This window comes from Prionailurus bengalensis, chromosome B1 (genome assembly GCF_016509475.1).
Source record: "Prionailurus bengalensis isolate Pbe53 chromosome B1, Fcat_Pben_1.1_paternal_pri, whole genome shotgun sequence".
Taxonomy (NCBI): Eukaryota; Metazoa; Chordata; class Mammalia; order Carnivora; family Felidae; genus Prionailurus; species Prionailurus bengalensis.
Genome location: NC_057344.1, coordinates 173,436,931 through 173,461,742, shown reverse-complemented (window position 1 = coordinate 173,461,742; position 24,812 = coordinate 173,436,931). Strand labels below are relative to the sequence as shown.

The 24,812-nt window shown below is 39.6% G+C and overlaps 1 protein-coding gene and 1 long non-coding RNA gene across 3 annotated transcripts in view; one reads left to right on the top strand and one right to left on the bottom strand.

The window, feature by feature from the left end:
* RFC1 (replication factor C subunit 1) overlaps positions 1 to 22,120 on the bottom strand; it is an 83,200-nt gene extending 61,080 nt beyond the window's left edge. For both annotated transcript variants that reach the window (XR_006292817.1, XM_043553294.1), the window contains exons 1-2: positions 21,997 to 22,120; positions 7,242 to 7,370 (exon numbers count right to left, since the gene is read on the bottom strand). Coding sequence is in view for 1 of the 2 variants with exons in the window: in XM_043553294.1 (XP_043409229.1) it covers positions 7,242 to 7,370; positions 21,997 to 21,999 (132 nt within the window). In the remaining variant the exon portion in view is untranslated. The remainder of the gene's footprint in view (positions 1 to 7,241; positions 7,371 to 21,996) is intronic.
* A 15-nt stretch (positions 22,121 to 22,135) lies between these two features.
* Positions 22,136 to 24,341, top strand: LOC122467023. Its single transcript, XR_006292822.1, has 2 exons — positions 22,136 to 22,240; positions 24,135 to 24,341. It is a non-coding gene; the product is annotated as an uncharacterized LOC122467023 (long non-coding RNA).
* Positions 24,342 to 24,812: the final 471 nt, after the last annotated feature.

The window sequence follows — 24,812 nt, the reverse complement described above, 5'->3', positions numbered from 1 at the left end:
AATCCAAAATTCTATATCCAGCAAAAATAGCCTTCAAGAATGAAGACAAAATAAAGACATTATTAAATAAACAAAAATTTACAGGCACCTGGGTGGCTCAGTCAGTTAAGCAACCAACTCTTGATTTTGGCTCAAGTCATGATCTCAAGGTTCATGAGATTGAGCGCCACTTCAGGCTCTGCACTGTAAGTGCAGATTCTGTCTCCCTCTCTCTGCCCTTCCCCCGCTTGTGTGCATGCATGCTCTCTCTCTCTCAAAATAAATAAACTGTTAAATAAATAAACAAAAACTTAGGCAATGTGTTACCAAAGACCTACACTACAAGAAATGGCAAAGAAAATTCTTCAGGTATAAAGACAATGATATGAGATAGAAATTAAGAAATTCTTATCTTCGATAAGAAACGGAAAGTACCAGAAATGGCAAATATGGGTAAATATAAAAGATCAATTTTTTCCTCTTAATTTCTTTAAAATACATGTCTGGGGTGAAGAGAAGATGGCGGCTTAGGAGGACGCTGGGCTCACCGCGCATCCTGCTGATCACTTAGATTCCACCTACACCTGCCTAACTAACCCAGAAAACCACCAGAAGACTAGCAGAACGGAGTCCCTGGAGCCAAGCACAGACGAGAGGCCCACGGAAGAGGGTAGGAAGGGCAGAGAGGCGGTGTGCGCTGCACAACTGGCGGCAGGGAGCCGGGGCGGAGGGGCGGCCCGCCGGCCAAGCAGAGCCCCCGAGTCTGGCTGGCAAAAGCGGAGGGGCCAGACGGAGTGTGTTCCGAGAGCAAGCGGGACTTAGCACCTGGGAGGTCATAAGTGAACAGCTCTGCTCGGAAAGCAGGAAGGCTGGAGGACAAAGGGAGGGAGAGTTGCTGAGCCCCGGGACGACAGAGCTCAGTTTGGTGGGGAACAAAGGCGCTCGCCAGCGCCATCCCCCTCGCTCATCCCCCAGCCAAAATCCCAAAGGGAACCAGTTCCTGCCAGGGAACTTGCTCGCTCCGCGCAAACACCCAACGCTGTGCTTCTGCGGAGCCAAACCTCCAGCAGCGGGTCTGACTCCCTCTGGCTGCCACAGGGCCCCTCCTGAAGTGGATCACCTAAGGAGAAGCGAGCTAAGCCTGCCCCTCCTGCCCCCGTGCACCTTGCCTACCCACCCCAGCTAATACGCCAGATCCCCAGCACCACAAGGCTGGTAGTGTGCAAGTAGCCCAGACAGGCCACGCCACCCCACGGTGAATCCCGCCCCTAGGAGAGGGGAAGAGAAGGCACACACCAGTCTGACTGTGGCCCCAGCGGTGGGCTGGGGGCAGACATCAGGACTGACTGCGGCCCCGCCCACCAACTCCAGTTATACACCACAGCACAGGGGAAGTGCCCTGAAGGCCCTCACCACTCCAGGGACTATCCAAAATGACCAAGCGGAAGAATTCCCCTCAGAAGAATCTCCAGGAAATAACAACAGCCAATGAACTGATCAAAAAGGATTTAAATAATATAACAGAAAGTGAATTTAGAATAATAGTCATAAAATTAATCGCTGGGCTTGAAAACAGTATAGAGGACAGCAGAGAATCTCTTGCTACAGAGATCAAGGGACTAAGGAACAGTCAGGAGGAGCTGAAAAACGCTTTAAACGAAATGCAAAACAAAACGGAAATGACGGCTCGGATTGAAGAGGCAGAGGAGAGAAGAGGTGAACTAGAAGATAAAGTTATGGAAAAGAGGAAGCTGAGAGAAAGAGAGATAAAAAAATCCAGGAGTATGAGGGGAAAATTAGAGAACTAAGTGACACACTAAAAAGAAATAATATACGCATAATTGGTATCCCAGAGGAGGAAGAGAGAGGGAAAGGTGCTGAAGGGGTACTTGAAGAAATAATAGCTGAGAACTTCCCTGAACTGGGGAAGGAAAAAGGCATTGAAATCCAAGAGGCACAGAGAACCCCCTTCAGACGTAACTTGAATCGATCTTCTGCACAACACATCATAGTCAAACTGGCAAAATACAAGGATAAAGAGAAAATTCTGAAAGCAGCAAGGGATAAACGTGCCCTAACTTATAAAGGGCAACCTATAAGACTCGTGACTGATCTCTCTTTTGAAACTTGGCAGGCCAGAAAGGATTGGCACGAGATCTTCAATGTATTGAACAGAAAAAATATGCAGCCAAGAATCCTTTATCCAGCAAGTCTGTCATTTAGAATAGAAGGAGAGATAAAGGTCTTCCCAAACAAACAAAAACTGAAGGAATTTGTCACCACTAAACCAGCCCTACAAGAGATCCTAAGGGGGATCCCGTGAGACAAAGTACCAGAGACATCACTACAAGCATAAAACATACAGACATCACAATGACTCTAAACCCGTATCTTTCTGTAATAACACTGAAGGTAAGTGGATTAAATGCGCCAACCAAAAGACATAGGGTATCAGAATGGATAAAAAAACAAGACCCATCTATTTGCTGTCTACAAGAGACTCATTTTAGACCTGAGGACACCTTTAGATTGAGAGTGAGGGGATGGAGAACTATTTATCATGCGACTGGAAGCCAAAAGAAAGCTGGAGTAGCCATACTTGTATCAGACAAACTAGACTTTAAATTAAAGGCTGTAACAAGAGATGAAGAAGGGCATTATATAATAATTACAGGGTCTATCCATCAGGAAGAGCTAACAATTATAAATGTCTATGCACCGAATACCGGAGCCCCCAAATATATAAAACAATTACTCATAAACATAAGCAACCTTATTGATAAGAATGTGGTAATTGCAGGGGACTTTAACACTCCACTTACAGAAATGGATAGATCATCTAGACACATGGTCAATAAAGAAACAAGGGCCCTGAATAACACATTGGATCAGATGGACTTGACAGATATATTTAGAACTCTGCATCCCAAAGCAACAGAATATACTTTCTTCTCGAGTGCACATGGAACATTCTCCAAGATAGATCACATACTGGGTCACAAAACAGCCCTTCATAAGTATACAAGAATTGAAATTATACCATGCATACTTTCAGACCACAATGCCATGAAGTTTGAAATCAACCACAGGAAAAAGTCTGGAAAACCTCCAAACACATGGAGGTTAAAGAACATCCTACTAAAGAATGAGTGGGTCAACCAGGCAATTAGAGAAGAAATTTAAAAATATATGGAAACAAACGAAAATGAAAATACAACAATCCAAACGCTTTGGGACGCAGCGAAGGCAGTCCTGAGAGGAAAATACATTGCAATCCAGGCCTATCTCAAGAAACAGGAAAAATCCCAAATACAAAATCTAACAGCACACCTAAAGGAAATAGAAGCAGAACAGCAAAGGCAGCCTAAACCCAGCAGAAGAAGAGAAATAATAAAGATCAGAGCAGAAATAAACAACATAGAATCTAAAAAAACTGTAGAGCAGATCAACGAAACCAAGAGTTGGTTTTTTGAAAAAATAAACAAAATTGATAAACCTCTAGCCAGGCTTCTCAAAAAGAAAAGGGAGATGACCCAAATAGATAAAATCATGAATGAAAATGGAATTATTACAACCAATCCCTCAGAGATACAAACAATCATCAGGGAATACTATGAAAAATTATATGCCAACAAATTGGACAACCTGGAAGAAATGGACAAATTCCTAAACACCCACACTCTTCCAAAACTCATCAGGAGGAAATAGAAAGCTTGAACAGACCCATAACCAGCGAAGAAATTGAATCGGTTATCAAAAATCTCCCAACAAATAAGAGTCCAGGACCAGATGGCTTCCCAGGGAAGTTCTACCAGACGTTTAAAGCAGAGATAATACTTATCCTTCTCAAGCTATTCCAAGAATAGAAAGGGAAGGAAAACTTCCAGACTCATTCTATGAAGCCAGTATTACTTTGATTCCTAAACCAGACAGAGACCCAGTAAAAAAAGAGAACTACAGGCCAATATCCCTGATGAATATGGATGCAAAAATTCTCAATAAGATACTAGCAAATCGAATTCAACAGCATATAAAAAGAATTATTCACCATGATCAAGTGGGATTCATTCCTGGGATGCAGGGCTGGTTCAACATTCGCAAATCAATCAACGTGATACATCACATTAATAAAAGATAAGAACCATATGATCCTGTCAATCGATGCAGAAAAGGCCTTTGACAAAATCCAGCACCCTTTCTTAATAAAAACCCTTGAGAAAGTCGGGATAGAAGGAACATACTTAAACATCATAAAAGCCATTTATGAAAAGCCCACAGCTAACATCATCCTCAACGGGGAAAAACTGAGAGCTTTTTCCCTGAGATCAGGAACACGACAGGGATGCCCACTCTCACCGCTGTTGTTTAACATAGTGCTGGAAGTTCTAGCATCAGCAATCAGACAACAAAAGGAAATCAAAGGCAACCAAATTGGCAAAGATGAAGTCAAGCTATCGTTGTTTGCAGATGACATGATATTATACATGGAAAATCCGACAGACTCCACCAAAAGTCTGCTAGAACTGATACATGAATTCAGCAAAGTTGCAGGATACAAAATCAATGCACAGAAATCAGTTGCATTCTTATACATTAACAATGAAGCAACAGAAAGACAAAGAAACTGATCCCATTCACAATTGTACCAAGAAGCATAAAATACCTAGGAATAAATCTAACCAAAGATGTAAAAGATCTGTATGCTGAAAACTATAGAAAGCTTATGAAGGTAATTGAAGAAGATATAAAGAAATGGAAAGACATTCCCTGCTCACGGATTGGAAGAATAAATATTGTCAAAATGTCAATACTACCCAAAGCTACCTACACATTCAATGCAATCCCAATCAAAATTGCACCAGCATTCTTCTCGAAGCTAGAACAAGCAATTCTAAAATTCATATGGCACCACAAAAGGCCCCGAATAGCCAAAGGAATTTTGAAGAAGAAGACCAAAGCAGGAGGCATCACAATCCCAGACTTTAGCCTCTACTACAAAGCTGTAATCATCAAAACGGCATGGTATTGGCACAAAAACAGACACATAGACCAAAGGAATAGAATAGAAACCCCAGAACTAGACCCACAAACGTATGGCCAACTAATCTTTGACAAAGCAGGAAAGAACATCCAATGGAAAAAAGACAGTCTCTTTAACAAATGGTGCTGGGAGAACTGGACAGCAACATGCAGAAGATTGATACTAGAACACTTTCTGACACCATTCAGAAAAACACACTCAAAATGGATAAAGGACCTGAATGTGAGACAGGAAACCATCAAAACCCTAGAGGAGAAAGCAGGAAAAGACCTCTCTGACCTCAGCCGTAGCGCTCTCTTACTCGGCACATCCCCAAAGGCAAGGGAATTAAAAGCAAAAATGAATTACTGGGACCTTATGAAGATAAAAAGCTTCTGCACAGCAAAGGAAACAACCAACAAAACTAAAAGGCAACCAACAGAATGGGAAAAGATATTTGCAAATGACATATCGGACAAAGGGCTAGTATCCAAAATCTATAAAGAGCTCACCAAACTCCACACCCGAAAAACAAATAACCCAGTGAAGAAATGGGCAGAAAACATGAATAGACACTTCTCTAAAGAAGACATCCGGATGGCCAACAGGCACATGAAAAGATGCTCAACGTCGCTCCTCATCAGGGAAATACAAATCAAAACCACACTCAGATATCACCTCACACCAGTCAGAGTGGCCAAAATGAACAAATCAGGAGACTATAGATGCTGGAGAGGATGTGGAGAAACGGGAACCCTCTTGCACTGTTGGTGGGAATGCAAATTGGTGCAGCCGCTCTGGAAAGCAGTGTGGAGGTTCCTCAGAAAATTAAAAATAGACCTACCCTATGACCCAGCAATAGCACTGCTAGGAATTTACCCAAGGGATACAGGAGTACTGATGCATAGGGGCACTTGTACCCCAATGTTTATAGCAGCACTCTCAACAATAGCTAAATTGTGGAAAGAGCTTAAATGTCCATCAATTGATGAATGGATAAAGAAATGGTGGTTTATATACACAATGGAGTACTACATAGCAATGAGAAAGAACGAAATATGGCCCTTTGTAGCAACGTGGATGGAACTGGAGAGTGTGATGCTAAGTGAAATAAGCCATACAGAGAAAGACAGATACCATGTTTTCGCTCTTATGTGGATCCTGAGAAACTTAACAGAAACCCATGGGAGAGGGGAAGGAAAAAAAAAAAAAGAGGTTAGAGTGGGAGAGAGCCAAAGCATAAGAGACTCTTAAAAACTGAGAACAAACTGAGGGCTGATGGGGGGTGGCAGGGAGGGGAGGGTGGGTGATGGGTATTGAGGAGGACACCTTTTGGGATGAGCACTGGGTGTTGTATGGAAACCAATTTGACAATAAATTTCATATATTGAAAAAAATAAATAAATAAAAATACAATACAATACAATACAATACAATAAAATACATGTCTGTTTGGAGCAAAAATTATCACACTGAATGTGGAGTATTGGGGTGCCTGGGTGGCTCAGTCGGTTAAGCGTCCGACTTCAGCTCAGGTCACGATCTCGCGGTCTGTGAGTTTGAGCCCCGCGTCGGGCTCTGGGCTGACAGCTCTGAGCCTGGAGCCTGCTTCCGAGTCTGTGTCTCCCTCTCTCTCTGACCCTCCCCCGTTCATGCTCTGTCTCTCTCTGTCTCAAAAATAAATAAAAACGTTAAAAAATAAATAAATAAATAAATAAATAAATAATGAATGAATGTGGAGTATTAACACATGTAGCTATAATACATATAGTTAAAACATAAAAGATGGTGGTAAACAGACCTGTAGAGTTGCAAAACTCTCATATCTTACACAAAGTGGAACAATATTAACTCAGACACACTATTGTAGCCATCACCTGCTTTCTACAGTGACACTGTACCTTAACTTCTCTGAGGCCCAAGGAAGACAAGGAAAGAATAAAGCTTTCCTCCAAAGTTTTCCTTCACCAGAAGTCCAACACCTTTCACTTGGGGCTCATGTCTTTAAGAATAAACTTTGGTCTTAAAATACAAAGTTTTAACAACTGAAAAGGGTTCCATCTCTCCTATAGGAAAACAAGCAATGAATGCAGGAAGCTGTATTAATTAGAAATATACTTGTCTTCTTTCTCTGCAAAATGAGTTGAAATCTATATTCATTTCAGGCTCGCATAATATCAAGTCTAGGAACTGAATTTATTTAACTTTTTATACAATTCAATACGGTATCTGGAAAACTGACCTTGATTTCCTTTATTCCTTTCTTTGCTTTTAAAGTTTCTTCAGCAGACTTTGTCTTCTCATTCTTCTTCACTGTGTCAGTCACAAGTTTCTTTCCACTTGGTATAACCCCAAAGAATTTCCGAATATCCTAAAAGCAAAAATGGACATGCATAAACAAACATTAACGGCACAAAATGTGAATTTCACTTGCAAACGGGGACACCTTACACACACTGGTTTGCCCTCAGCAATTTCTTCACAGTGCAATAACTCCACCATGTGCAGCAGCGTTCTTTTCATGCGCAAAAGTTTACTGATAAAATTACCTGGGTTAAGAACCATTTGCCTAATGAAAAATAGTTATTAATTCTCAGAATTTGGCAAAAGCAGGACAAAAATGAGCAATGAAATTGTTCTTAACAACAGCATAATTACTAAAGAGGCAAGTCATATGCGCATATTCATCCCACCTCCCCAGGCACAGTGAGAGAGAGGACAAATGTTGAAGAGTATAATCCTTGCCCATGGGATTTATACTCCAGTTTGAAAGAAGGATACCTTTCACAACCCTGATCATTTAAGGCTTAATAACTTAAAACTTAATCACTTAATAACTAAAAACCTTGAAGTTACTCTTCTTTATGTGATTTTTCCAAATTCTGAAGTAAATATTTTATGCGTATTACAATATTCTCTTTAATTGCTCTATCCCTTTGTGTTAAGCTGAAATCAAATTAATCATAATGAAACATTTACAATGTAATTTACAATTAAAATCACTCACTTTTATCTTTTGCATACATATTCTTCCCTACCCTTTTAGATTTTACCTTTGAACACGGATGGTGTAGAGAACAGGAATAGATCTTGGAATCAGAAAGCCTCAGTATGAATCTCTACTCCACTGCTTTTTATGTGTGACCTTGGGCAGGTTACTTTAATCTGGTTTTTCATCAGTAAAGTGGGACTAATACTACCTACACTTTATGAGGATAATTAATGTTGGCTCAGTAAAAAGCTTCCCTTTCCCTCATTTATGAACTATTATTCTTTCATACCACTGAAACGTCTCTACTTACAATTATCTCTGCTCCCAGGCAAGGATATAAGGAACACAAAATAATGAGATCTGAATAAGGATCTGAATTCCTAAGAACTGAGTTCAAGAGCCAAGTATTCTCCTCTTCCTATCTTACGTTCCTGAATTTTCAATCCTTTTAACCTGTTCCCTGTTCCTCTCTTTATTGTGGTGAGCAAAATGCCTGTTGAAAGTACTTTGCCGGGGCACCTGGGAGGCTCAGTCAGTTGAGCACTGACTCTTGATTTCAGCTCAGGTCATGATCTCAGGGTCACGGGATCAAGCCCCACTTTGGGCTCAGCACTGAGCATGGAGACTGCTTAAGATTCTCTCTGTCTCTGTCTCTCTCCCTCTCTGACCCTCTCCCCCACTCGTGTGCTCGCTCGCTCTCTCTCTCTCTCAAATACAAAAAAAATTCTTAAAGGTACTTTGTGAGGTGTAAGAAAGTTAACAATTCTTTCCTAGAACCTGGCAGTAAATATCATACTCTTAAAATGTCACAAATCCCAAATAAGCATGTTATGCACACACAAAAATAGCTTTGTGTCTAAGCACATAAACAAAGCAGATAAATGAGGTACACAGGCACTAAATTTCTTTTAAAAGATTATAGACCTCTCTGATTTTATGTTCTCTTTTGTAAACTGCTTAACACAGAAAAGTCACAAATCCATCCTAATAAAATCTAAGTCTAAAAAATATTGTTTACAGAATGAATACTTCACCTATGAGGCTAAGACATTTGTGTCAAGTGCTAAATAAAGAAAAATAGGCAATAAAGAAAGGCACAGTCTTCCATATAACTTACAAAAAACTGGGTTTGCGGTTGACAACTATTTACTTTATTGCTTCTGGAGGAAATGACAGTTTCACACCAGAGTTTCACTTTTAAAATTACCAACTGATTTTTCATTCAAATGGTGGTGACGGTTTGCACGCATGCATGCACCCTTACACACAGCACAACACGTGTACCATGGAAATACCAAAACTGAATATTAATAATCAGGTTAAAGTCACTGCTGGTTTTCAAACGGTATTAGGCACACAAACGCTTACAACCACAAAAGAAAACAAAATATAATTCAGGAAATGGAATGGTTATATTAAGGCTCTCTGACTTTTGTGTTTCATACTCCTCAGCACTGTTACCTTTCCTTCCTAACTAATCCTTTCTATTCACATCCCCTTTCTCTTCCTTTTCTTTATTCTACCCTACTCTCTCACTCCCCACACCCTTATACTCTGATGACAGCAGAACAGGCAAATAACAACATTCTGATCTATCCCAATACACACTGAAAATCTAAACTTTTGGAAAAGAATTTTCATCACAAGGAAAGCCAATTAACTCACACCTTTTAGGATTATCTCCAATATGAACAGCCATCTTGTATATAAACATCTAAAAGACAAGGGTCACTAATTTGGCCTTAGAGAGTGACTTCACTTTACCCTTCAATTAACATTCCCTAGTCTAGTACTCCCAGTTTTCAAACATTTCATGAAATGGCGAACAAGTCTAGTGGCTAATCATACTCCCAAATAATAGATCTAAACATCACTCTTGGGGCACCTGGGTGGCTTAGTCAGTTAAGCACCCAACTTTGGCTCAGGTCACGATCTCCCGGTTTGAGAGTTCAAGCCCCACATCAGACTCTGTGCTGGCAGCTCAGAGCCTGGGGCCTGCTTTTGATTCTGTCTCTCCCTCTCTCTCTTTGCCCCTCCCCCGCTTGCACTGTCTCTCTCTTTCTCAAAAATAAACATTAAAAAAAATTTTTTAATTTAAACACCATTCTTGAATGCACAAAATAATTATTCCTGAGTATATGAGTAGAAGAGGGAACCGATTTTAATTTACTTTTATAATCTTGGCAAAGGGAACGTCTTCTAAGTATAACATCAAGGCTAGAAACCATCCATAAAGGGAGACAGATCTGACTACATAACAAGAAAAGATGCCATAAACAAAAGTTAAAATACAAGTAACTAACTTGAAAATATCTACAATATATGGTGTATATATAGGGTCCCTACAAACCAATAAGATAGCTGAGTAGAAAAATGAATTAAAGCTACTAGTAAGCAAATTATAAAAAATGCAAATAATCAACAAACAATAAGAGATGTTCAACTTCACAAATAATAATCAAATAAATTGAAGCTGGATTATTTTTCTCTAAATGTTAAAAGACTGATAATGCCCAGATTTGTCAAGGATATGGGGGAACAGATGCTCACAAACTATTCTGCTGTAAAAGTAAAAACTGGTATACTGGAGGACAAAAACTCATCTGGAAGACAATCAGCAATACTTGTCTCAATTTTAAATGTGCATATCCATTGTCCCAGGAAGTCCATTTCTAAAAGAAATGATAAAAGAAATAACATTATTTTTATTTGGGGAGACCAAAAAAAAAGTAATTAATTCTTCTTATTTTCTTCTTCAACAGTTACTAGTTGAACAAGTAATTCAGGTCAAATAAGGCAAAAACTTAGGCAAAAATCACATCAAAGTTAAAACAAATTTTAGCACAGATAGCTAATAACAAGTTTATGTGCTTTTACTTACAGCTACTGGACACAGATTTCTCTCTCTTGATGATTCTGTGGGTATATAAGGCAAATAGAATATCTCTGTTTTATAGATAAGTAAGTGGAATTAAGACAGACAAAGGCTTTCTATCAGTTTTGCCATTTAGTACCGGACACTTGGGATGAATTACATAACTTCTCTGCCTCTCAGTTTCCTCATGTTACCACCTGCCTCATAAAATTCCTGTGGGGATTAAGGTGGCACACCAAAAACCTCCACCACGGAACCTGGTCCTCCAAATCCCTTTCAGTTTTCCACTTGACCATGACTGCCCCTTCATAGTTTTCCTACAACTCTAAGGATCTATGCAAAGTAGCCATACCCCACAATTAGCAGTATGGCATTTCCCTTCTCATTCCTGACAAGTTTGTATGCTTAGAGGCGGGCACTGTGCCAGGGACTTAGAACACAAACAGGAAAATGCCCTCATGAAGCTACCTAGGAGTCAAATTAGTATATAAAGAATTAAATACAAAAGAGTGCTAAGACAGAGCTTCTCACAAAACTAGAAGACAGGAACAACGAACACAGAGACCTTTCCAAAAGAAGCAACACCTGAATTGAGTCCTAAGATGATTAAATGAGATGTTTTTTTAAGTAACCTCTACCCCCAACGTGGGGCTTGAACTCACAACCCCAAGACCGAGAGTCACATGCTGTACCGACTGAGCCAGCCAGACTATACTGTTGATAGTCATATAAATCTGAGTTTGAAAGCACTGCTGTTAAGTTCCATAGAGCAGGCCTAGCTCCCCACTCTATCTCAAGCACAGGGCCAGCACTTGAGATAATGTTGGATGAATGCAATGGGGCACCTGGCTGGCTCAGTCAGTAGAGCGTGTGTGCGGCTTTTGAGTTCAAGCCCCACACTGGGAGTGATTACTTAATAATAAAAGCTTTAAAACTATACGTATCGGTTGAACACATGAGCAGTTATTTCTGTACATCTGGGCTCCCTCCAAAAGAGAGGTTCTTGATTATGTAAAATGAAACTCATGGTAGATGTGTTTTTAAAAAATTGAGTATTAACATAATCTTTAATTGAGATTAATTTTTTGCTATGACTTTACTTATTGTTTTTGACTTTAAGAAATTTTAAGTGTTAAATTAACACTTATTGTGTATTAATTCTGAAATAAATTATTAAAGTTGACCTATAATTAACCCTTGAAATATGGTACTCTCTTGTCATATTATAATATTGTGGCTACAAAAAACAAAATAGTTTCACTCTTTCTACAATATTTCCTCTTCTTCAAATTTGTTTTCGCCAAACTAATTATCTTTTAGAAATCATATATATCTCTACATATAATCAATGTTAATGATACAGCAAAGTCTAGCACAGGCCTCAAGAAATTCTAAGATACCAGTGAGTAAAAAAGAAGTGTGATCTGAAAAATTTTTAAATAATCACAGGTTCTACCCAGGAAGAATTTTAAGAACCTGCATCAAATTCCTCTTTATTCCTTCATTCATTTATTCATTCAACAGTATTCACTGAGAGCCTTCTATGAACCACGAACTCTTCTCGGTGCTTGGAATAAACAAAACAGACAAAAGTCTCTGTTTCTGTGGAGGTTTCATTCTACTTTTCTATTCTTGGTCTTTCTGTCTTTAGAAAATAAAGCAAAACACAGGAAATAAAGAACAGACAATATAAAGCACAGAAAGGGAAAAGAAATAGAGAACATATGATTATGGAAGTATCTGCCTCTCCTACTTGCCCTGGAATCTGCTCAGTCTACCTAAGAGGCTGCTCCCAAGAAGTGAAAAAACCCAATTCTATTCTTGGTTGTGTTGAGGAAGATGTGTAAAATTCTGAAGCCATAATAAGTGTAATCACATGAGTCCGAGACTACTCTTTCAACGAAATACTGTACTACAGAAAGTTTTCAGGTGTACCTGATCCAAAAGTACTAACCAACACCAGCAAAATTAAACAGAAAATGGAAATTAATTAATTTAGATTTTTAAAAAATAAGTTCTCCTTCAAACATGCATAATTGGAATAACTCAAACATTTAAAACTCTTTATGCCTGATCTAATGATTTATTTCAACATTTTGGCATTTTCACCACGGTTAATATAGTCTGATTATGGTTTTTATTCATCCAGAAGTCAACTTTTTACAGCTGACTTCAGATCTAAAAAATCAAATTTACACTATTTCAATGAAGACTGAAATTAAGTTCAAATCGAAAACAGACCTACCAACCTAAATGTCCACCGACAGATGAACAAAGACCACATGGGGTTTACACACACACACACACACACACACATATGTGTATTATATTATATATATAATATTATAATAAATATTATATTATATATATAATATAATACACATATATATATATATTATTCAGCCATAAAAATAATGAGATCTTGCCATTTATGACAACATGGATGGGCCTAGGGGGTATTATGCTAAGTGAAATTAAGTCAGACAGAAAGACAAATACCACATGATTTCACTTATATGTGAAATCTAAAAAACAAAAAGCACAAAAAGACCATAAATACTGAGAACTGGTGGTTGCCAAAGGGAAGGGGGTTGAAGAGAGAGGCAAAATGTACAAAGGGAAGTGGGAGATATAGGCTTCTAGTTATGGAATGAATAAGTCACAGGGACAAAAAAGTACACCATACAGAATACAGTCAATGGTATTGCAATAGCATTTTATGGTGACACATGACAGCTAAGCGTGTGGTGAGCACAGCATATAGAGTTGTCAATTCACTATTTTCTACACCTGAAATGAACATGTGTCAACTATACTTCAATTTAAAAAACAAATAATTGGGGGGCATCTGGGTGACTCTTGATTTCAGCTCAGGTCATGATGTTACGGTTTGTGGGATCAAGCCCCACACTAGGCTCTGCACTGACAGTGCAGAGGCTGCTCAGGATTCTCTCTCTGCCTCTCCCTTGCGCGCGCGCTCTCTCTCTCTCTCTCTCTCTCAAAATAAATAAATAAATAAATAAATAAATAAATAAATAAATAAATATTTTTTTTTAATAAATAATTGTGGGGCACCTGGATGGCTCAATAGGTTGAGAAACCAACTCTTGATTTCAGCTTAGGTCATAATCCTGGGATCATGGGATCAAGCTCCATGTTGGGCTTTGTGCTGATCATGGAGCCTGCTCGATATTCTTTCTCTCCCCCTCCGCTTCTCTCCCCCCCACTCGTGCTCTCTCTCTCAAAGCTAAAAATAAAAGCATTTAAAAAATAAATAGGGGCACCTGGGTAGCTCAGTCAGTTAAGCATCCAACTCTTGATTTAGCTCAGGTCATGATCTCACAGGCTTGTGGGATCAAGCCCCATGTTGGGCTCTGCACTGACAGCATAGAGCCTGCTTGGAATTCTCTCTCTCCCTCTCTGTCTCTGCCCCTCTCGCACTCCTGCTCTCTCTCTGTCAAAAATAACTAACTACACATTAAATAAATAAATAAATAAATAAATAAATAAATAAATAAATAAATAAATAAATAAATATTTAAGGAAATAAAAAATAATTTAAAAAAATAGACCTACCACATAATAAATACTGTACTTCTCTAGGCTATATTACTTATTGTCATTAAATGTTCAATAGATTAGAGGGGCGCCTGGCTGGCTCAGTCGGAAGAGCGTGCAACTTTTTTTTTTTTATGTTTATTTTTCGGAGAGAAAGAGAGAGAGAGAGAGAGAACAAGCAGGGGAGAGGCAGAGAGAGAGGGAAACGCAGAATCTGAAAAAGGCTCCAGGCTCCGTGCTGTCAGCACAGAGCCCAACACAGGGCTAGAACTCACGAGATCGTGACCTGAGCCGAAGTCAGACACTTAACCAATCAAGCCACCCAGGCACCCCAGCATGTGACTCTTGATCTCAGGGTTGTAGACTCAAGCCCCATGTTGCGTGTAAAGATTACTTAAATAAACTTTAACAAAAATGTTCGATAGATTAAAGTAGAAAGGGCTAGAAAAGATGTTTTCATACCAGTAAATTTTCTATTCTAGTTAATTTCTCTTTTATTGGAAATAAAGTTTATTTGTACTTCATCAAATACTTATTAAAAATGTACCATGTGCCAGGCACTGTACAGCAGTTCCCTATCCTTGTGGCTCCTGTCCCTGCAAAACTTATACGCTAGTATAAGACGCTGTCAGTAACAGGTTGCCTATCTATTAATATCCAAAACATGTGCCAAGTAAACAGAGGTGTGGTCTTTTCACTAAACACACCAGGGTTTTGTTTTGTTTTTTACACTTTTGTGGATCTGACAAAAGCTATGAATATTTTCCACAGAAATATGCAAAAACACAGTATAATAAAAATTTATCCCCGGTTCCTGGCACAGAGCTCCTAAACACCCTAGAATCCTAAGTGACAGAAGTGTCTTCTGTTATTTCCAATCAGTCCTTTGGATCACACCTAAGTTTATACTAATGAGGCAACGTAGGATGGAAACTGGTCACTAGAAAGGCCAAGAATGGGAACTCTCAGCCCCACTCCTAGTTCTACAGGAAGAAGAGGTGGACTGAAGATTAGATTATAAAGACTCTTGAATAAGCAAGGTTCGATATTTGAAGAGCTTCTGGGTTGGTCAACATATCAAGTTGCTAGGAGGGTGGCATACCCAAAGACAGCACGGAAGCTCTGACCCCCCAACCCCCCATATCTTACCCTACAAACCTTCTCCTTCCCTTTAGCTGTTCCTGAGTTGTAGCCACATAATAAACCGGTAAATATAAGTAAAATGTTTCCCTGAGTTCTGTGAGCCACCATAGCAAATTATCAAACCTGAGGAGGAGGTCCTGAAAAGCCCTGACTTAGAGCCAGTCAGTCAGAAGTATAGGTGGACTAGGGCTTGTAACTGGCTTCTGAAGTGGGAGCCACTTTGTGGGACTGAGCCCCTTAACTTATTCAGTCTGCACTAAATCTGAATAGTGTCGGAAGTAAACTGAACTGTAGGACACCCAGTTAGTATCAAGAGAACCAGAGAACTGACTGATGGCAAAAAACACCCCACACACATACAAAACTTTGCGTGTAATCTAAAATTCAGGGGTTTTCCCTGAAAACCTACTAATGGTTCTCCATGAATCCGAAATCAAAAACTTCTGATCCACATACACTCAAGCTAACTCACATCCATCTCAACCTCAGTACCAAGTATATACACACTGATACCTCCTAAAGCTCTCCTCAATCTCTCCACCCCACACCTCCCCTAAGTTCCATATCACGTAGCCAATAGTCTGCCGATACATCTCTGTCCAAATGCCCCAAAGATACCTCCAATCCATAATGTCCAAAACTAGGCTCGTATTTCTGTGGGACTTGCTTCTCTCCCTTTATTCCCCACCTCAATGCATAGCACCACCATTCACCCAAAACAGAAACCTGGGTACTGTTTTTCCTCCTCACTCTGACTCTCCACCTATTCATCCTATCTCTCAATTATTGTCCCCTTCCCTCTTTTTCTTTTGCCAATGCCCAGAGTCAAGGCATCATTTATTTACTTCTTTAATAAACCCTTGAATAGGACTTGCTCTGTGCCAAGCAATAATTTAAGCACTTTAAAAATATTTACTCATTTAATCCTCATAACAACCCTATGACTTTTTTAACTTCAACTCCAGAATTAAAAAAATTGAGAATGCCAACAAGATATTCTCTAGTAAAAGTTTTGAAATTTAAGATGCTCTTAAACGTAAGCAAAAAAAGACTTCTTGCATTTTCTACCTTAAGGTGTAACTAACAATTCTACAACACTATTAGAGAGAAGCATCACCTAGTAGGCAGCCCAAATGCAATTTTAACATACATAAGCCAAGACAAAATACCCAACTTTGCCAGGTACTCAAAAAAAAAAAAAAAAAAAAAATCTTGCATTTTTAGAGTCCTTTACCTGTACCAAGAAGTTTCCAACTTGGTTCATTATATAAATCCACTAGTAGAGTTAGAGATGAAAAAAATTTTTGCAATAAATACTCCTAAACCCATACAGAAGTAAGCTTTCACTGACCTCTAGCTTTAGAAGGTCAAAGTACAAAAGCCACTATATATTTACTTTGAAGTATAATCAAAACCTTCAAGTTACTTTTTTCCACTGCTGATGAGCTCAACCAACAAACAAGTTATATTTGCCTATCAAAAATGCAAAAAGAAAACAAATTATGTCACTCTGTTCACTTATCTTTGAAAGGTACAGGATTTTATGCAAAGTAAGTATGGCAGTGCTCTGTAGAGTAGTTGCCACAATGTATCTTGGCTTCACTTCTCTACTTTGAAAGTAACCAAGAAATATAAATATTTCTGATTAATATTTTTAAGTCAACCACCAAATCCACAAGAAGAAACTGATTATCAACAAACTTCACAAAACCTGTCCAAATATAAGAATCTTTTATCCTGAAAAACACTAATATACAAATTATATATCTGACTAATATACACAATGATTTAACTGGTAGCACAGCATAGACAAGCTGTGGAATAAAGTATTTAAAACTATATTGAGGTCTTACACTTTGAAAGCAAAAAGTTGTTAGAATGCTTTCCCTGAGATCAGGAAAAAGATGCAACCACTCCCATCACTTCTATTCAACACTTGTGAAGGTTCCAACAAAAGCATTTAGGCAATAAAAAGAGAGAGACAGAGAGATAAAAGGTACCTAGATTGGACAGGATGAAGTAAAACTATCTCTATTTACAGATGAAATGATCTTACATAGAAAAAAATCCTAAGGAATCCACGAAAAAAACTATTAAAACTACTACATGAGTTCAGCAAGGTTGCAGAATACAGATCAATATACAAAAGTTTCTACACTTTTGCAATGAACAATCCAAAATTGAAATTAAGAAAACAATTCCATTTACAATATCATCAAAAAGAACAAAATACTTAGAAGTAAACCTAATAAAAGTGTAAAACCTATACTCTGAAAACTATAAAACATTGTTTAAAGAAATTAAAGACGTAAACAAATGAAAGGATAGTCCATGTTCATGGATCAGAAGACATTCCATTGTTAAGAGGGCAATACTCCCCCAAATGATCCACAGATTCAACATCATCACTATCAAATCCCAGCTGGCTTCTTTGCTGATTCTAAAATTCATGTGGAAAGTCAAGGGACCCAGAACACACAAAACAATCTTGAAAAATAACAAAGTTGAAGAACTCATACTTCCTGATTTCAAAACTTACCACAAAGGGCAGGGGCGGGGGGGAGGGCAGGCAGGGACTTACCACAAAACTATAGTAAAAAAGACAGTGTGTTACTAGCACTAAGATAGATAGGTAAATAGGTAGATAGGTAGATAGGTAGATAGGTAGATAGGTAGATAGGTAGGTAGGTAGGTAGATTAGATAGATAGATAGATAGATAGATAGATAGATAGATAGATAGATAGATAGATAGATAGAAAGATAGATAGATAGAGGAAAAGTACAGAGAATTAAAAAAAAAAATCCTCACACTTATGGTCACTTGATTCTTAACTAGAGAGCCAAGATAATTCAATGGGAAAAGAAATGTCTGCAAATGGTACAGGAACAACTATCCACATGCAAAAGAATAAACATGAACCCCTACTTCACACCCTATACAAAATATTAACTCAGGACGCCTGGGTGGCTCAGTTAGTTGAGTATCTGACTCTTGATTTCAGCTCAGGTCATAATCTCGGGGTCATAGGATGGAGCCCCACATCCAGCTCCGTGCTGAGCATGGAACCTGCTTAAGATTCTCTCTTTCTCTCCCTCTATACCCCTCTCTCCCTCCTGCTCACTCTCTCTCTAAAATAAAAAATAAAATTTAGGGGGCGCCTGGGTGGCGCAGTCAGTTAAGCGTCCGACTTCAGCCAGGTCACGATCTCTTGGTCCGTGAGTTCGAGCCCCGCGTCAGGCTCTGGGCTGATGGCTCGGAGCCTGGAGCCTGTTTCCGATTCTGTGTCTCCCTCTCTCTCTGCCCCTCCCCCATTCATGCTCTGTCTCTCTCTGTCCCAAAAATAAATAAACGTTGAAAAAAAATTTAAAAATAATTAAAAAAATAAAAAATAAATAAAATTTAAAAATTAACTCAAAATGGATCAAGGTTAAAGGTGAGAGGTAAAACTTTTAGAAGAAGACAGGCATAAATCTTCATGACCTTGGATTAGGCAATGGTTTCTTAGATCAACATCAAAAGCTCTGAGGAAGTGATGACAGGCTTGAGTAATAAGAAAAAGGCAGACATGTGAGGAAGGATGTGAACAAGGAGATGAAATAGCAAGAACAAGAGCAGAGACAGAACCAGCCTAATACACTCAAAAGACAGAGAGCTAAGAGAGGTAGGTAGGGGCCTTAAAGGTCAACTACTACTACATATGGCAAAAACTACACTATAATAGGGTGACAGCACTAGTCCAGGGGGAGCATTCATATAGTAAAACTCAATGCAAAAGGTATCCCCTAAAATGGGGCATGAAGCAACTCAGATGTATTTAGACATGACAGCTCTTCAAACAGGCTATACTCTAGGTCTCATGTGTGTTTAATTCAACCTTATGCATATGTTCAATAAATTATACCAGCCAACAAATTACATATGCTGATTTCTTAAAAATGGCATCTCAGGTTTCATTCACATTTTGAGCATGTTATTAAATTCTAATAGCAACCAAATTGTTGACATGACTGCTTTTCTATTCTTTTTATCTTTAATTTTGTTTCAATTCCTTTAATAGACATTATGTTCACATGGTTAAAAATTCAAGAGTAAAAAAGTCTGCTTCTGATCCTGCCTCTCAGACACATATTTCCCATCTTCGGAGGTAGCAAATGTTATCAGTTCCTTGTGTATCCTTTCACACTTCAAATAAAAGTGTGTATATTCTTTTCTCTCTTTCTCTGCATAAAGTGAAACTTTACATACTGTCCTACACCCTTGTTTTTTAACTAAATTATCTTGACAACTGTTTTATATCAGGGCATAAAGTTTTCTCTTTTTTAATGTTACGGAGTATTGGATTTTGTAGATATAGTATTTTACCCCTTTATTGATAACTTCAGTTAGAAATATTTAAGAAAAAAAAAATGTAGCCCCCAGGGTAAGAGTTGTAAACGTCTGTGGAAGGGCTTCAGAAGATATGCAAATTCTCTTAAATGTTGTATACATGCCCATATGTATTTCTGTGGGCAGAAAATTTGCATACCACTCACCACATTATCAAAGGGAACTGTGACCCAAAGTTAAAAACTACTGTATTACAATATAACTTGTGCCTAGGTGTTCAATAAATCTACACTGAACAGAATTTTAGTCTGGGGTTTTGCTAACTGTTGTACTAGAGACAGAAAGACTAAATTAAATACCAATGCAATCCAAAATTCTTATCTATGTTATAGACCTTTCCCTTCAGCAAAGAGCAAAACTGACTCATCTGACCCCTCTTTTCATCTGCGTGCGAACAAAAGTACTAAGATAGAAAAGAACCAAAACTTAAAGTCCTTGAATGATCAAAAGTTGACTATATAAACCATTGTTCACTGTAACTGACAACATCAGAGGCATCTTTGATACCCTTAAACTATGCAATGTTCCAGAGTCCTTCCTAATAAAATTAGATCATTGGTAGTCACATAGTAGTATACCTCCACATGCTAGGTGCCACAAAAAAAGCTTTACACATATTACCCTGTTTAATCCTCAAGCTAATCACTTAAGACAGCTATATTTTGCCCCTTTTTACAGTTAAGAAAAACACAAGCTTAAAAAAGTTAAAGTTAAGCTATTTACTTAAACCAAATAAAATCCACCACCACAAAACTACCAAATGGCAGAGCAAGACTAAATTATCGCCTTACTCTTAACCTTCAAGACTCCAAATGTCATCAACTTTCCACAATACTATAGTGCCTTAAGTCCAATATTAATTATAATCATTTTAGGGAGGCAGTATAATGTAGTGGTCAGAAAAACCGAGGTTCCTACTCTAGTTCAACCACTTATTAGTTGTATGACAAACTGTTTAAACTCTAAAAGCCTCCTTCAGCATCCGTAAAACTAGATTGCTGAGAGGTTTAAGTGAGAAAGGTATATAAAACAAACAGCTCACACACTGATATTTGGTGCAAGGTGGCTATTATTTTATCCCTTTTTTATGAGAAAAAAACACTAAGGGCTGCAAGGTTTCCCAATGTGGCATAAAAATTTTCCCTCCAGGATGCTGGTGTTGTGATAAGGTAAAAAATAGTTGAAAAAATTACGTCGGATTATGAAGTAGATTCTGGCTTAATAGATCATCATAAATTGTCCTTTAAATATTTCAAACACATATCTGTATCTATTTCCATACCAGCATGAACGTCTGTTTTAATACCTGCATAATCATTTCACGCTCAATTGATATGCTTTATGCACAATTATACAGAGGTGTGTTTTTATAAGATTATTTTTAACATCAGGTGATAAGCGATGACAGCTGTCAGATATATTGTATCTGTCTTTACCTCCAGTGTTGTTAGGGTTTGGGTTCCCCCCCCCCCCCGGTAAACCGTGTTATCCCTTTGGCTTCCACCAATTCATTTAAACAAAATAAAGCATCCTCCCTAAGCCTTCGGTCTCAAACGGCTCTGTGATGAGCGTTTCGTGGCGCTATTAATGACGAAAGTTCAAGGCCTAACACAACTTACAAAAAAGGAAAGTTTGTTACATTTTTCTCCGCCTTGAACGAGGGCTTGAAATCAATGCTTTAAGCGGGACGCAAAGAGAGGTTTCGGGCAACGCCAAACAGGAAAACAACTTTATCGCCAAGCCCCCCAAATCACCTTCTTTACTCTCTTCCTTCCTCCCTTCCCCCAAGAGTAAAAAAAAGTGAAACTGCGGCGCAGCACCAAAGGCATGAGCGCAGCCTGCTGCCGAGAGCAGAAACCCCGCGGTCCCAGGAAAGCTGTGCGACCAGTGCCAGATTTTTGGCCCCTTCCGTGCCTTCGCTCCCCTTCGGAGCCCCGCACCGCCGTCCTCCCCCACCCTGCATTCCAAAAGTGCCCGGTCCACACCCAGCCTGCAAACTCTCCCAAGCCCCCGAGCTGCACAGCCTCCCCCAGGGACTCACCATCGCAGCCCACGGACTACGGCGCGGGCGGGCAGGCCGGTGGGCCGGGGAATCCGTTACCGGGACTCGGGATCCATTCGCGCCAACAACTTCTCCCGCGAAGTGGAAGGTGGTGGGGGCCGCGGCGCCCGGTGATGACGTCAGAAGGCGCGCAGCTTCACTTTGGCCCAGGCGGGAGGCGGGAGGTGCGACGTCGGCCCAGGTGACGCCCCGCAGGCCGGCCGGCCGCTGCCATCGCGAGGACGTACGGGACCGGGGTCCGCGCGCAGGTTTGCGCCTTGGGCTTTTGGTGGGAGCCCTCAAATGGAGCTTCCGAGGTTGATGTACTAAGGCGGGCAAACCGGGATTCTCCCAATTACACGTCTCTAGGGTGCACTGCCTTGCACCAGCTTTCAGGTGTTTCAATTACCACCAGCGATGAAGATAAACATTTCAGATGTCGTTTTGCACATTACATTTTAATATCTATTCTGAAACAAGAATTTCACCGGAGAGTAGTTATCCCGATTTTTTTTTTAATGTTTGACCCACCGAATTGGAGTTTCTGCCTGCTAAGTGGAAACCCACAGTTTGAAAGCCGGGCTAAAAGACCATTTTAAATGTTTATTTTTGATAGAGAAAGCACGAACAGGGGAGAGGCAGAATGAGACAGAATCCCAAGCAGGCTCCACCCTGTCAGTGCAGAGCCCAACACTGACTCAAACTCACTAACCCTGAGATAATGACCTGAGCAGAAATCAAGAGTCTGACGCTTAACCCACTAATCCACCCAGGCCCCCTAAAGGACAGTTTCATATTGTGTAATTCCAGAACAGAAAAGACTTTGGTAAAATCATCTAATCATCAACACCCACTCCACTTTATAAGTGAAAAATATAATGCCCGAAAAAGCTAAAGGGTCCACAGATGGCTCTAGGGCGTCTAAATTCCCAAACCTGCACTAAGTTCATCAGAGCAGTTGTGTGTGTGAGACCAAGGCATAAACAAGGTGCATCACAGAAAAACAATGATCCCAAAAGCTTTGGGGTAATCAAGTTTCATATTAATAGATAAGCAACTGAATTGTGGAGTAGAATGCGACATTTGCATACAATTTTAAGAGAAAACACCGGACTCTAAGGAGTTTAGTGGAGAGAGCAGTATCTCCAGGTTTGGCCCTAGACTTTCAGATCTTTACCCACCCATCCTCCCCTTCAGGTCTTGCATTTTATCACACCAATATCTCTACAACGAAAGATAGCAAAGCCTTCTGGAATACAACAGAGGTTAAAGGTGGAGAGCCTGTATTTATCAAATGCCAATGTAATATGTGCCAGGCATGCAGCTATGGACTATCCTAGTTCAGCTCATCTAATAGCCGCCGTGACACTAGCTACTATTATTCTCCCCAATTTACAAAGGAGTAAACTATTACTCCTGAACAGAGAGAGCCCTGTTGCGTCAGACCATCTGCAGCCAGTATGGTAGGGCTCCCAGCCCCACCACATGCTATGGGCAAGATACTATGCCTCAGTTTCTTCATGCATAAAATAAGGATGATAGTAGTACTTCATAGGGTTATTCTAGAACATTACTCTTGGCTTAAGATAATAATATTTTTGTCAGCTATTACCATTATTGTTACACAAGGCTAGGTATTATCAAGGGAGATAGGTATAAAAATGAACTTATGCACTCCATAATTTTTTTAATGTTTATTTTTGAAAGAGAGAGAGAGAGAGAGAACAAGTGGGGGAGGGGCAGAGAGAGAGGACAGAGCATCCAAAGCAGGCTCCTCACTGACTGCAGAGGGCACAATGCTGGGCTCAAACTCACGAACCATGAGATCGTGACGTGAGCCTAAGTTGGACACTTAGCCGACTGAGCCATGCGGGCGCCCCTTGCACTCCATAATTTTGCTTAGGGAAATACTTGATAGGGGTGGAGGGGTGTCATTAGAAACTGAAAAATCAATGAAAACTATGAACCTACTCTCCATAAAAATGTACACAGCAGGGAGATCACAAATTTTGCTTATAGTCTCAGAGGATGTAAACCAATTCACAATGTCCATTGTGTTGCAAATAAGTAAATAAGATATATATTCAAAGTTTTACGTATCTTTTATATAACTTCTAATTTTTGTATTTCTTTTTTAGCATTTGAAGACTTCCCTGAATTTAGCTGAGACTTAAGTCAGAAGCCTGTAACTTCCAGAAAGATACTGAATTTGTTGGATTGTTTTCTTTAGGAACATTTACTTGGAAATATTCTATCTCAGAAATGTACCAGATTAAAAATGACTGCATATGCTTTGATACTGCTCCCCTCACCTGAGCTAACCTGTGTCTGATTTGACAGTTCCAGACATAAGCTTTTTTTTTTTTTTTTTAATTTTTTTTTCAACGTTTATTTATTTTTGGGACAGAGAGAGACAGAGCATGAACGGGGGAGGGGCAGAGAGAGAGGGAGACACAGAATCGGAAACAGGCTCCAGGCTCTGAGCCATCAGCCCAGAGCCTGACGCGGGGCTCGAACTCCCGGACTGCGAGATCGTGACCTGGCTGAAGTCGGACGCTTAACCGACTGCGCCACCCAGGCGCCCCCAGACATAAGCTTTAAGAGGACTAGCAGCTCCTACCTTGCTCTACTGGACCCTTGAGCTCCCATGTAAAGCAAGAGAAGGGGCCAGCTGAACCCGGGATTACAGCATTCTCCACTTGGTACCAGGCTTGTAAGTGAAGCCGTCTCGGACCCACCATACCAGCTGCCGGTGAAATTCTAAATGACCCCAACCAACACTATTAGAGCAGAAAAATCACCTAGTCAAAACTTGC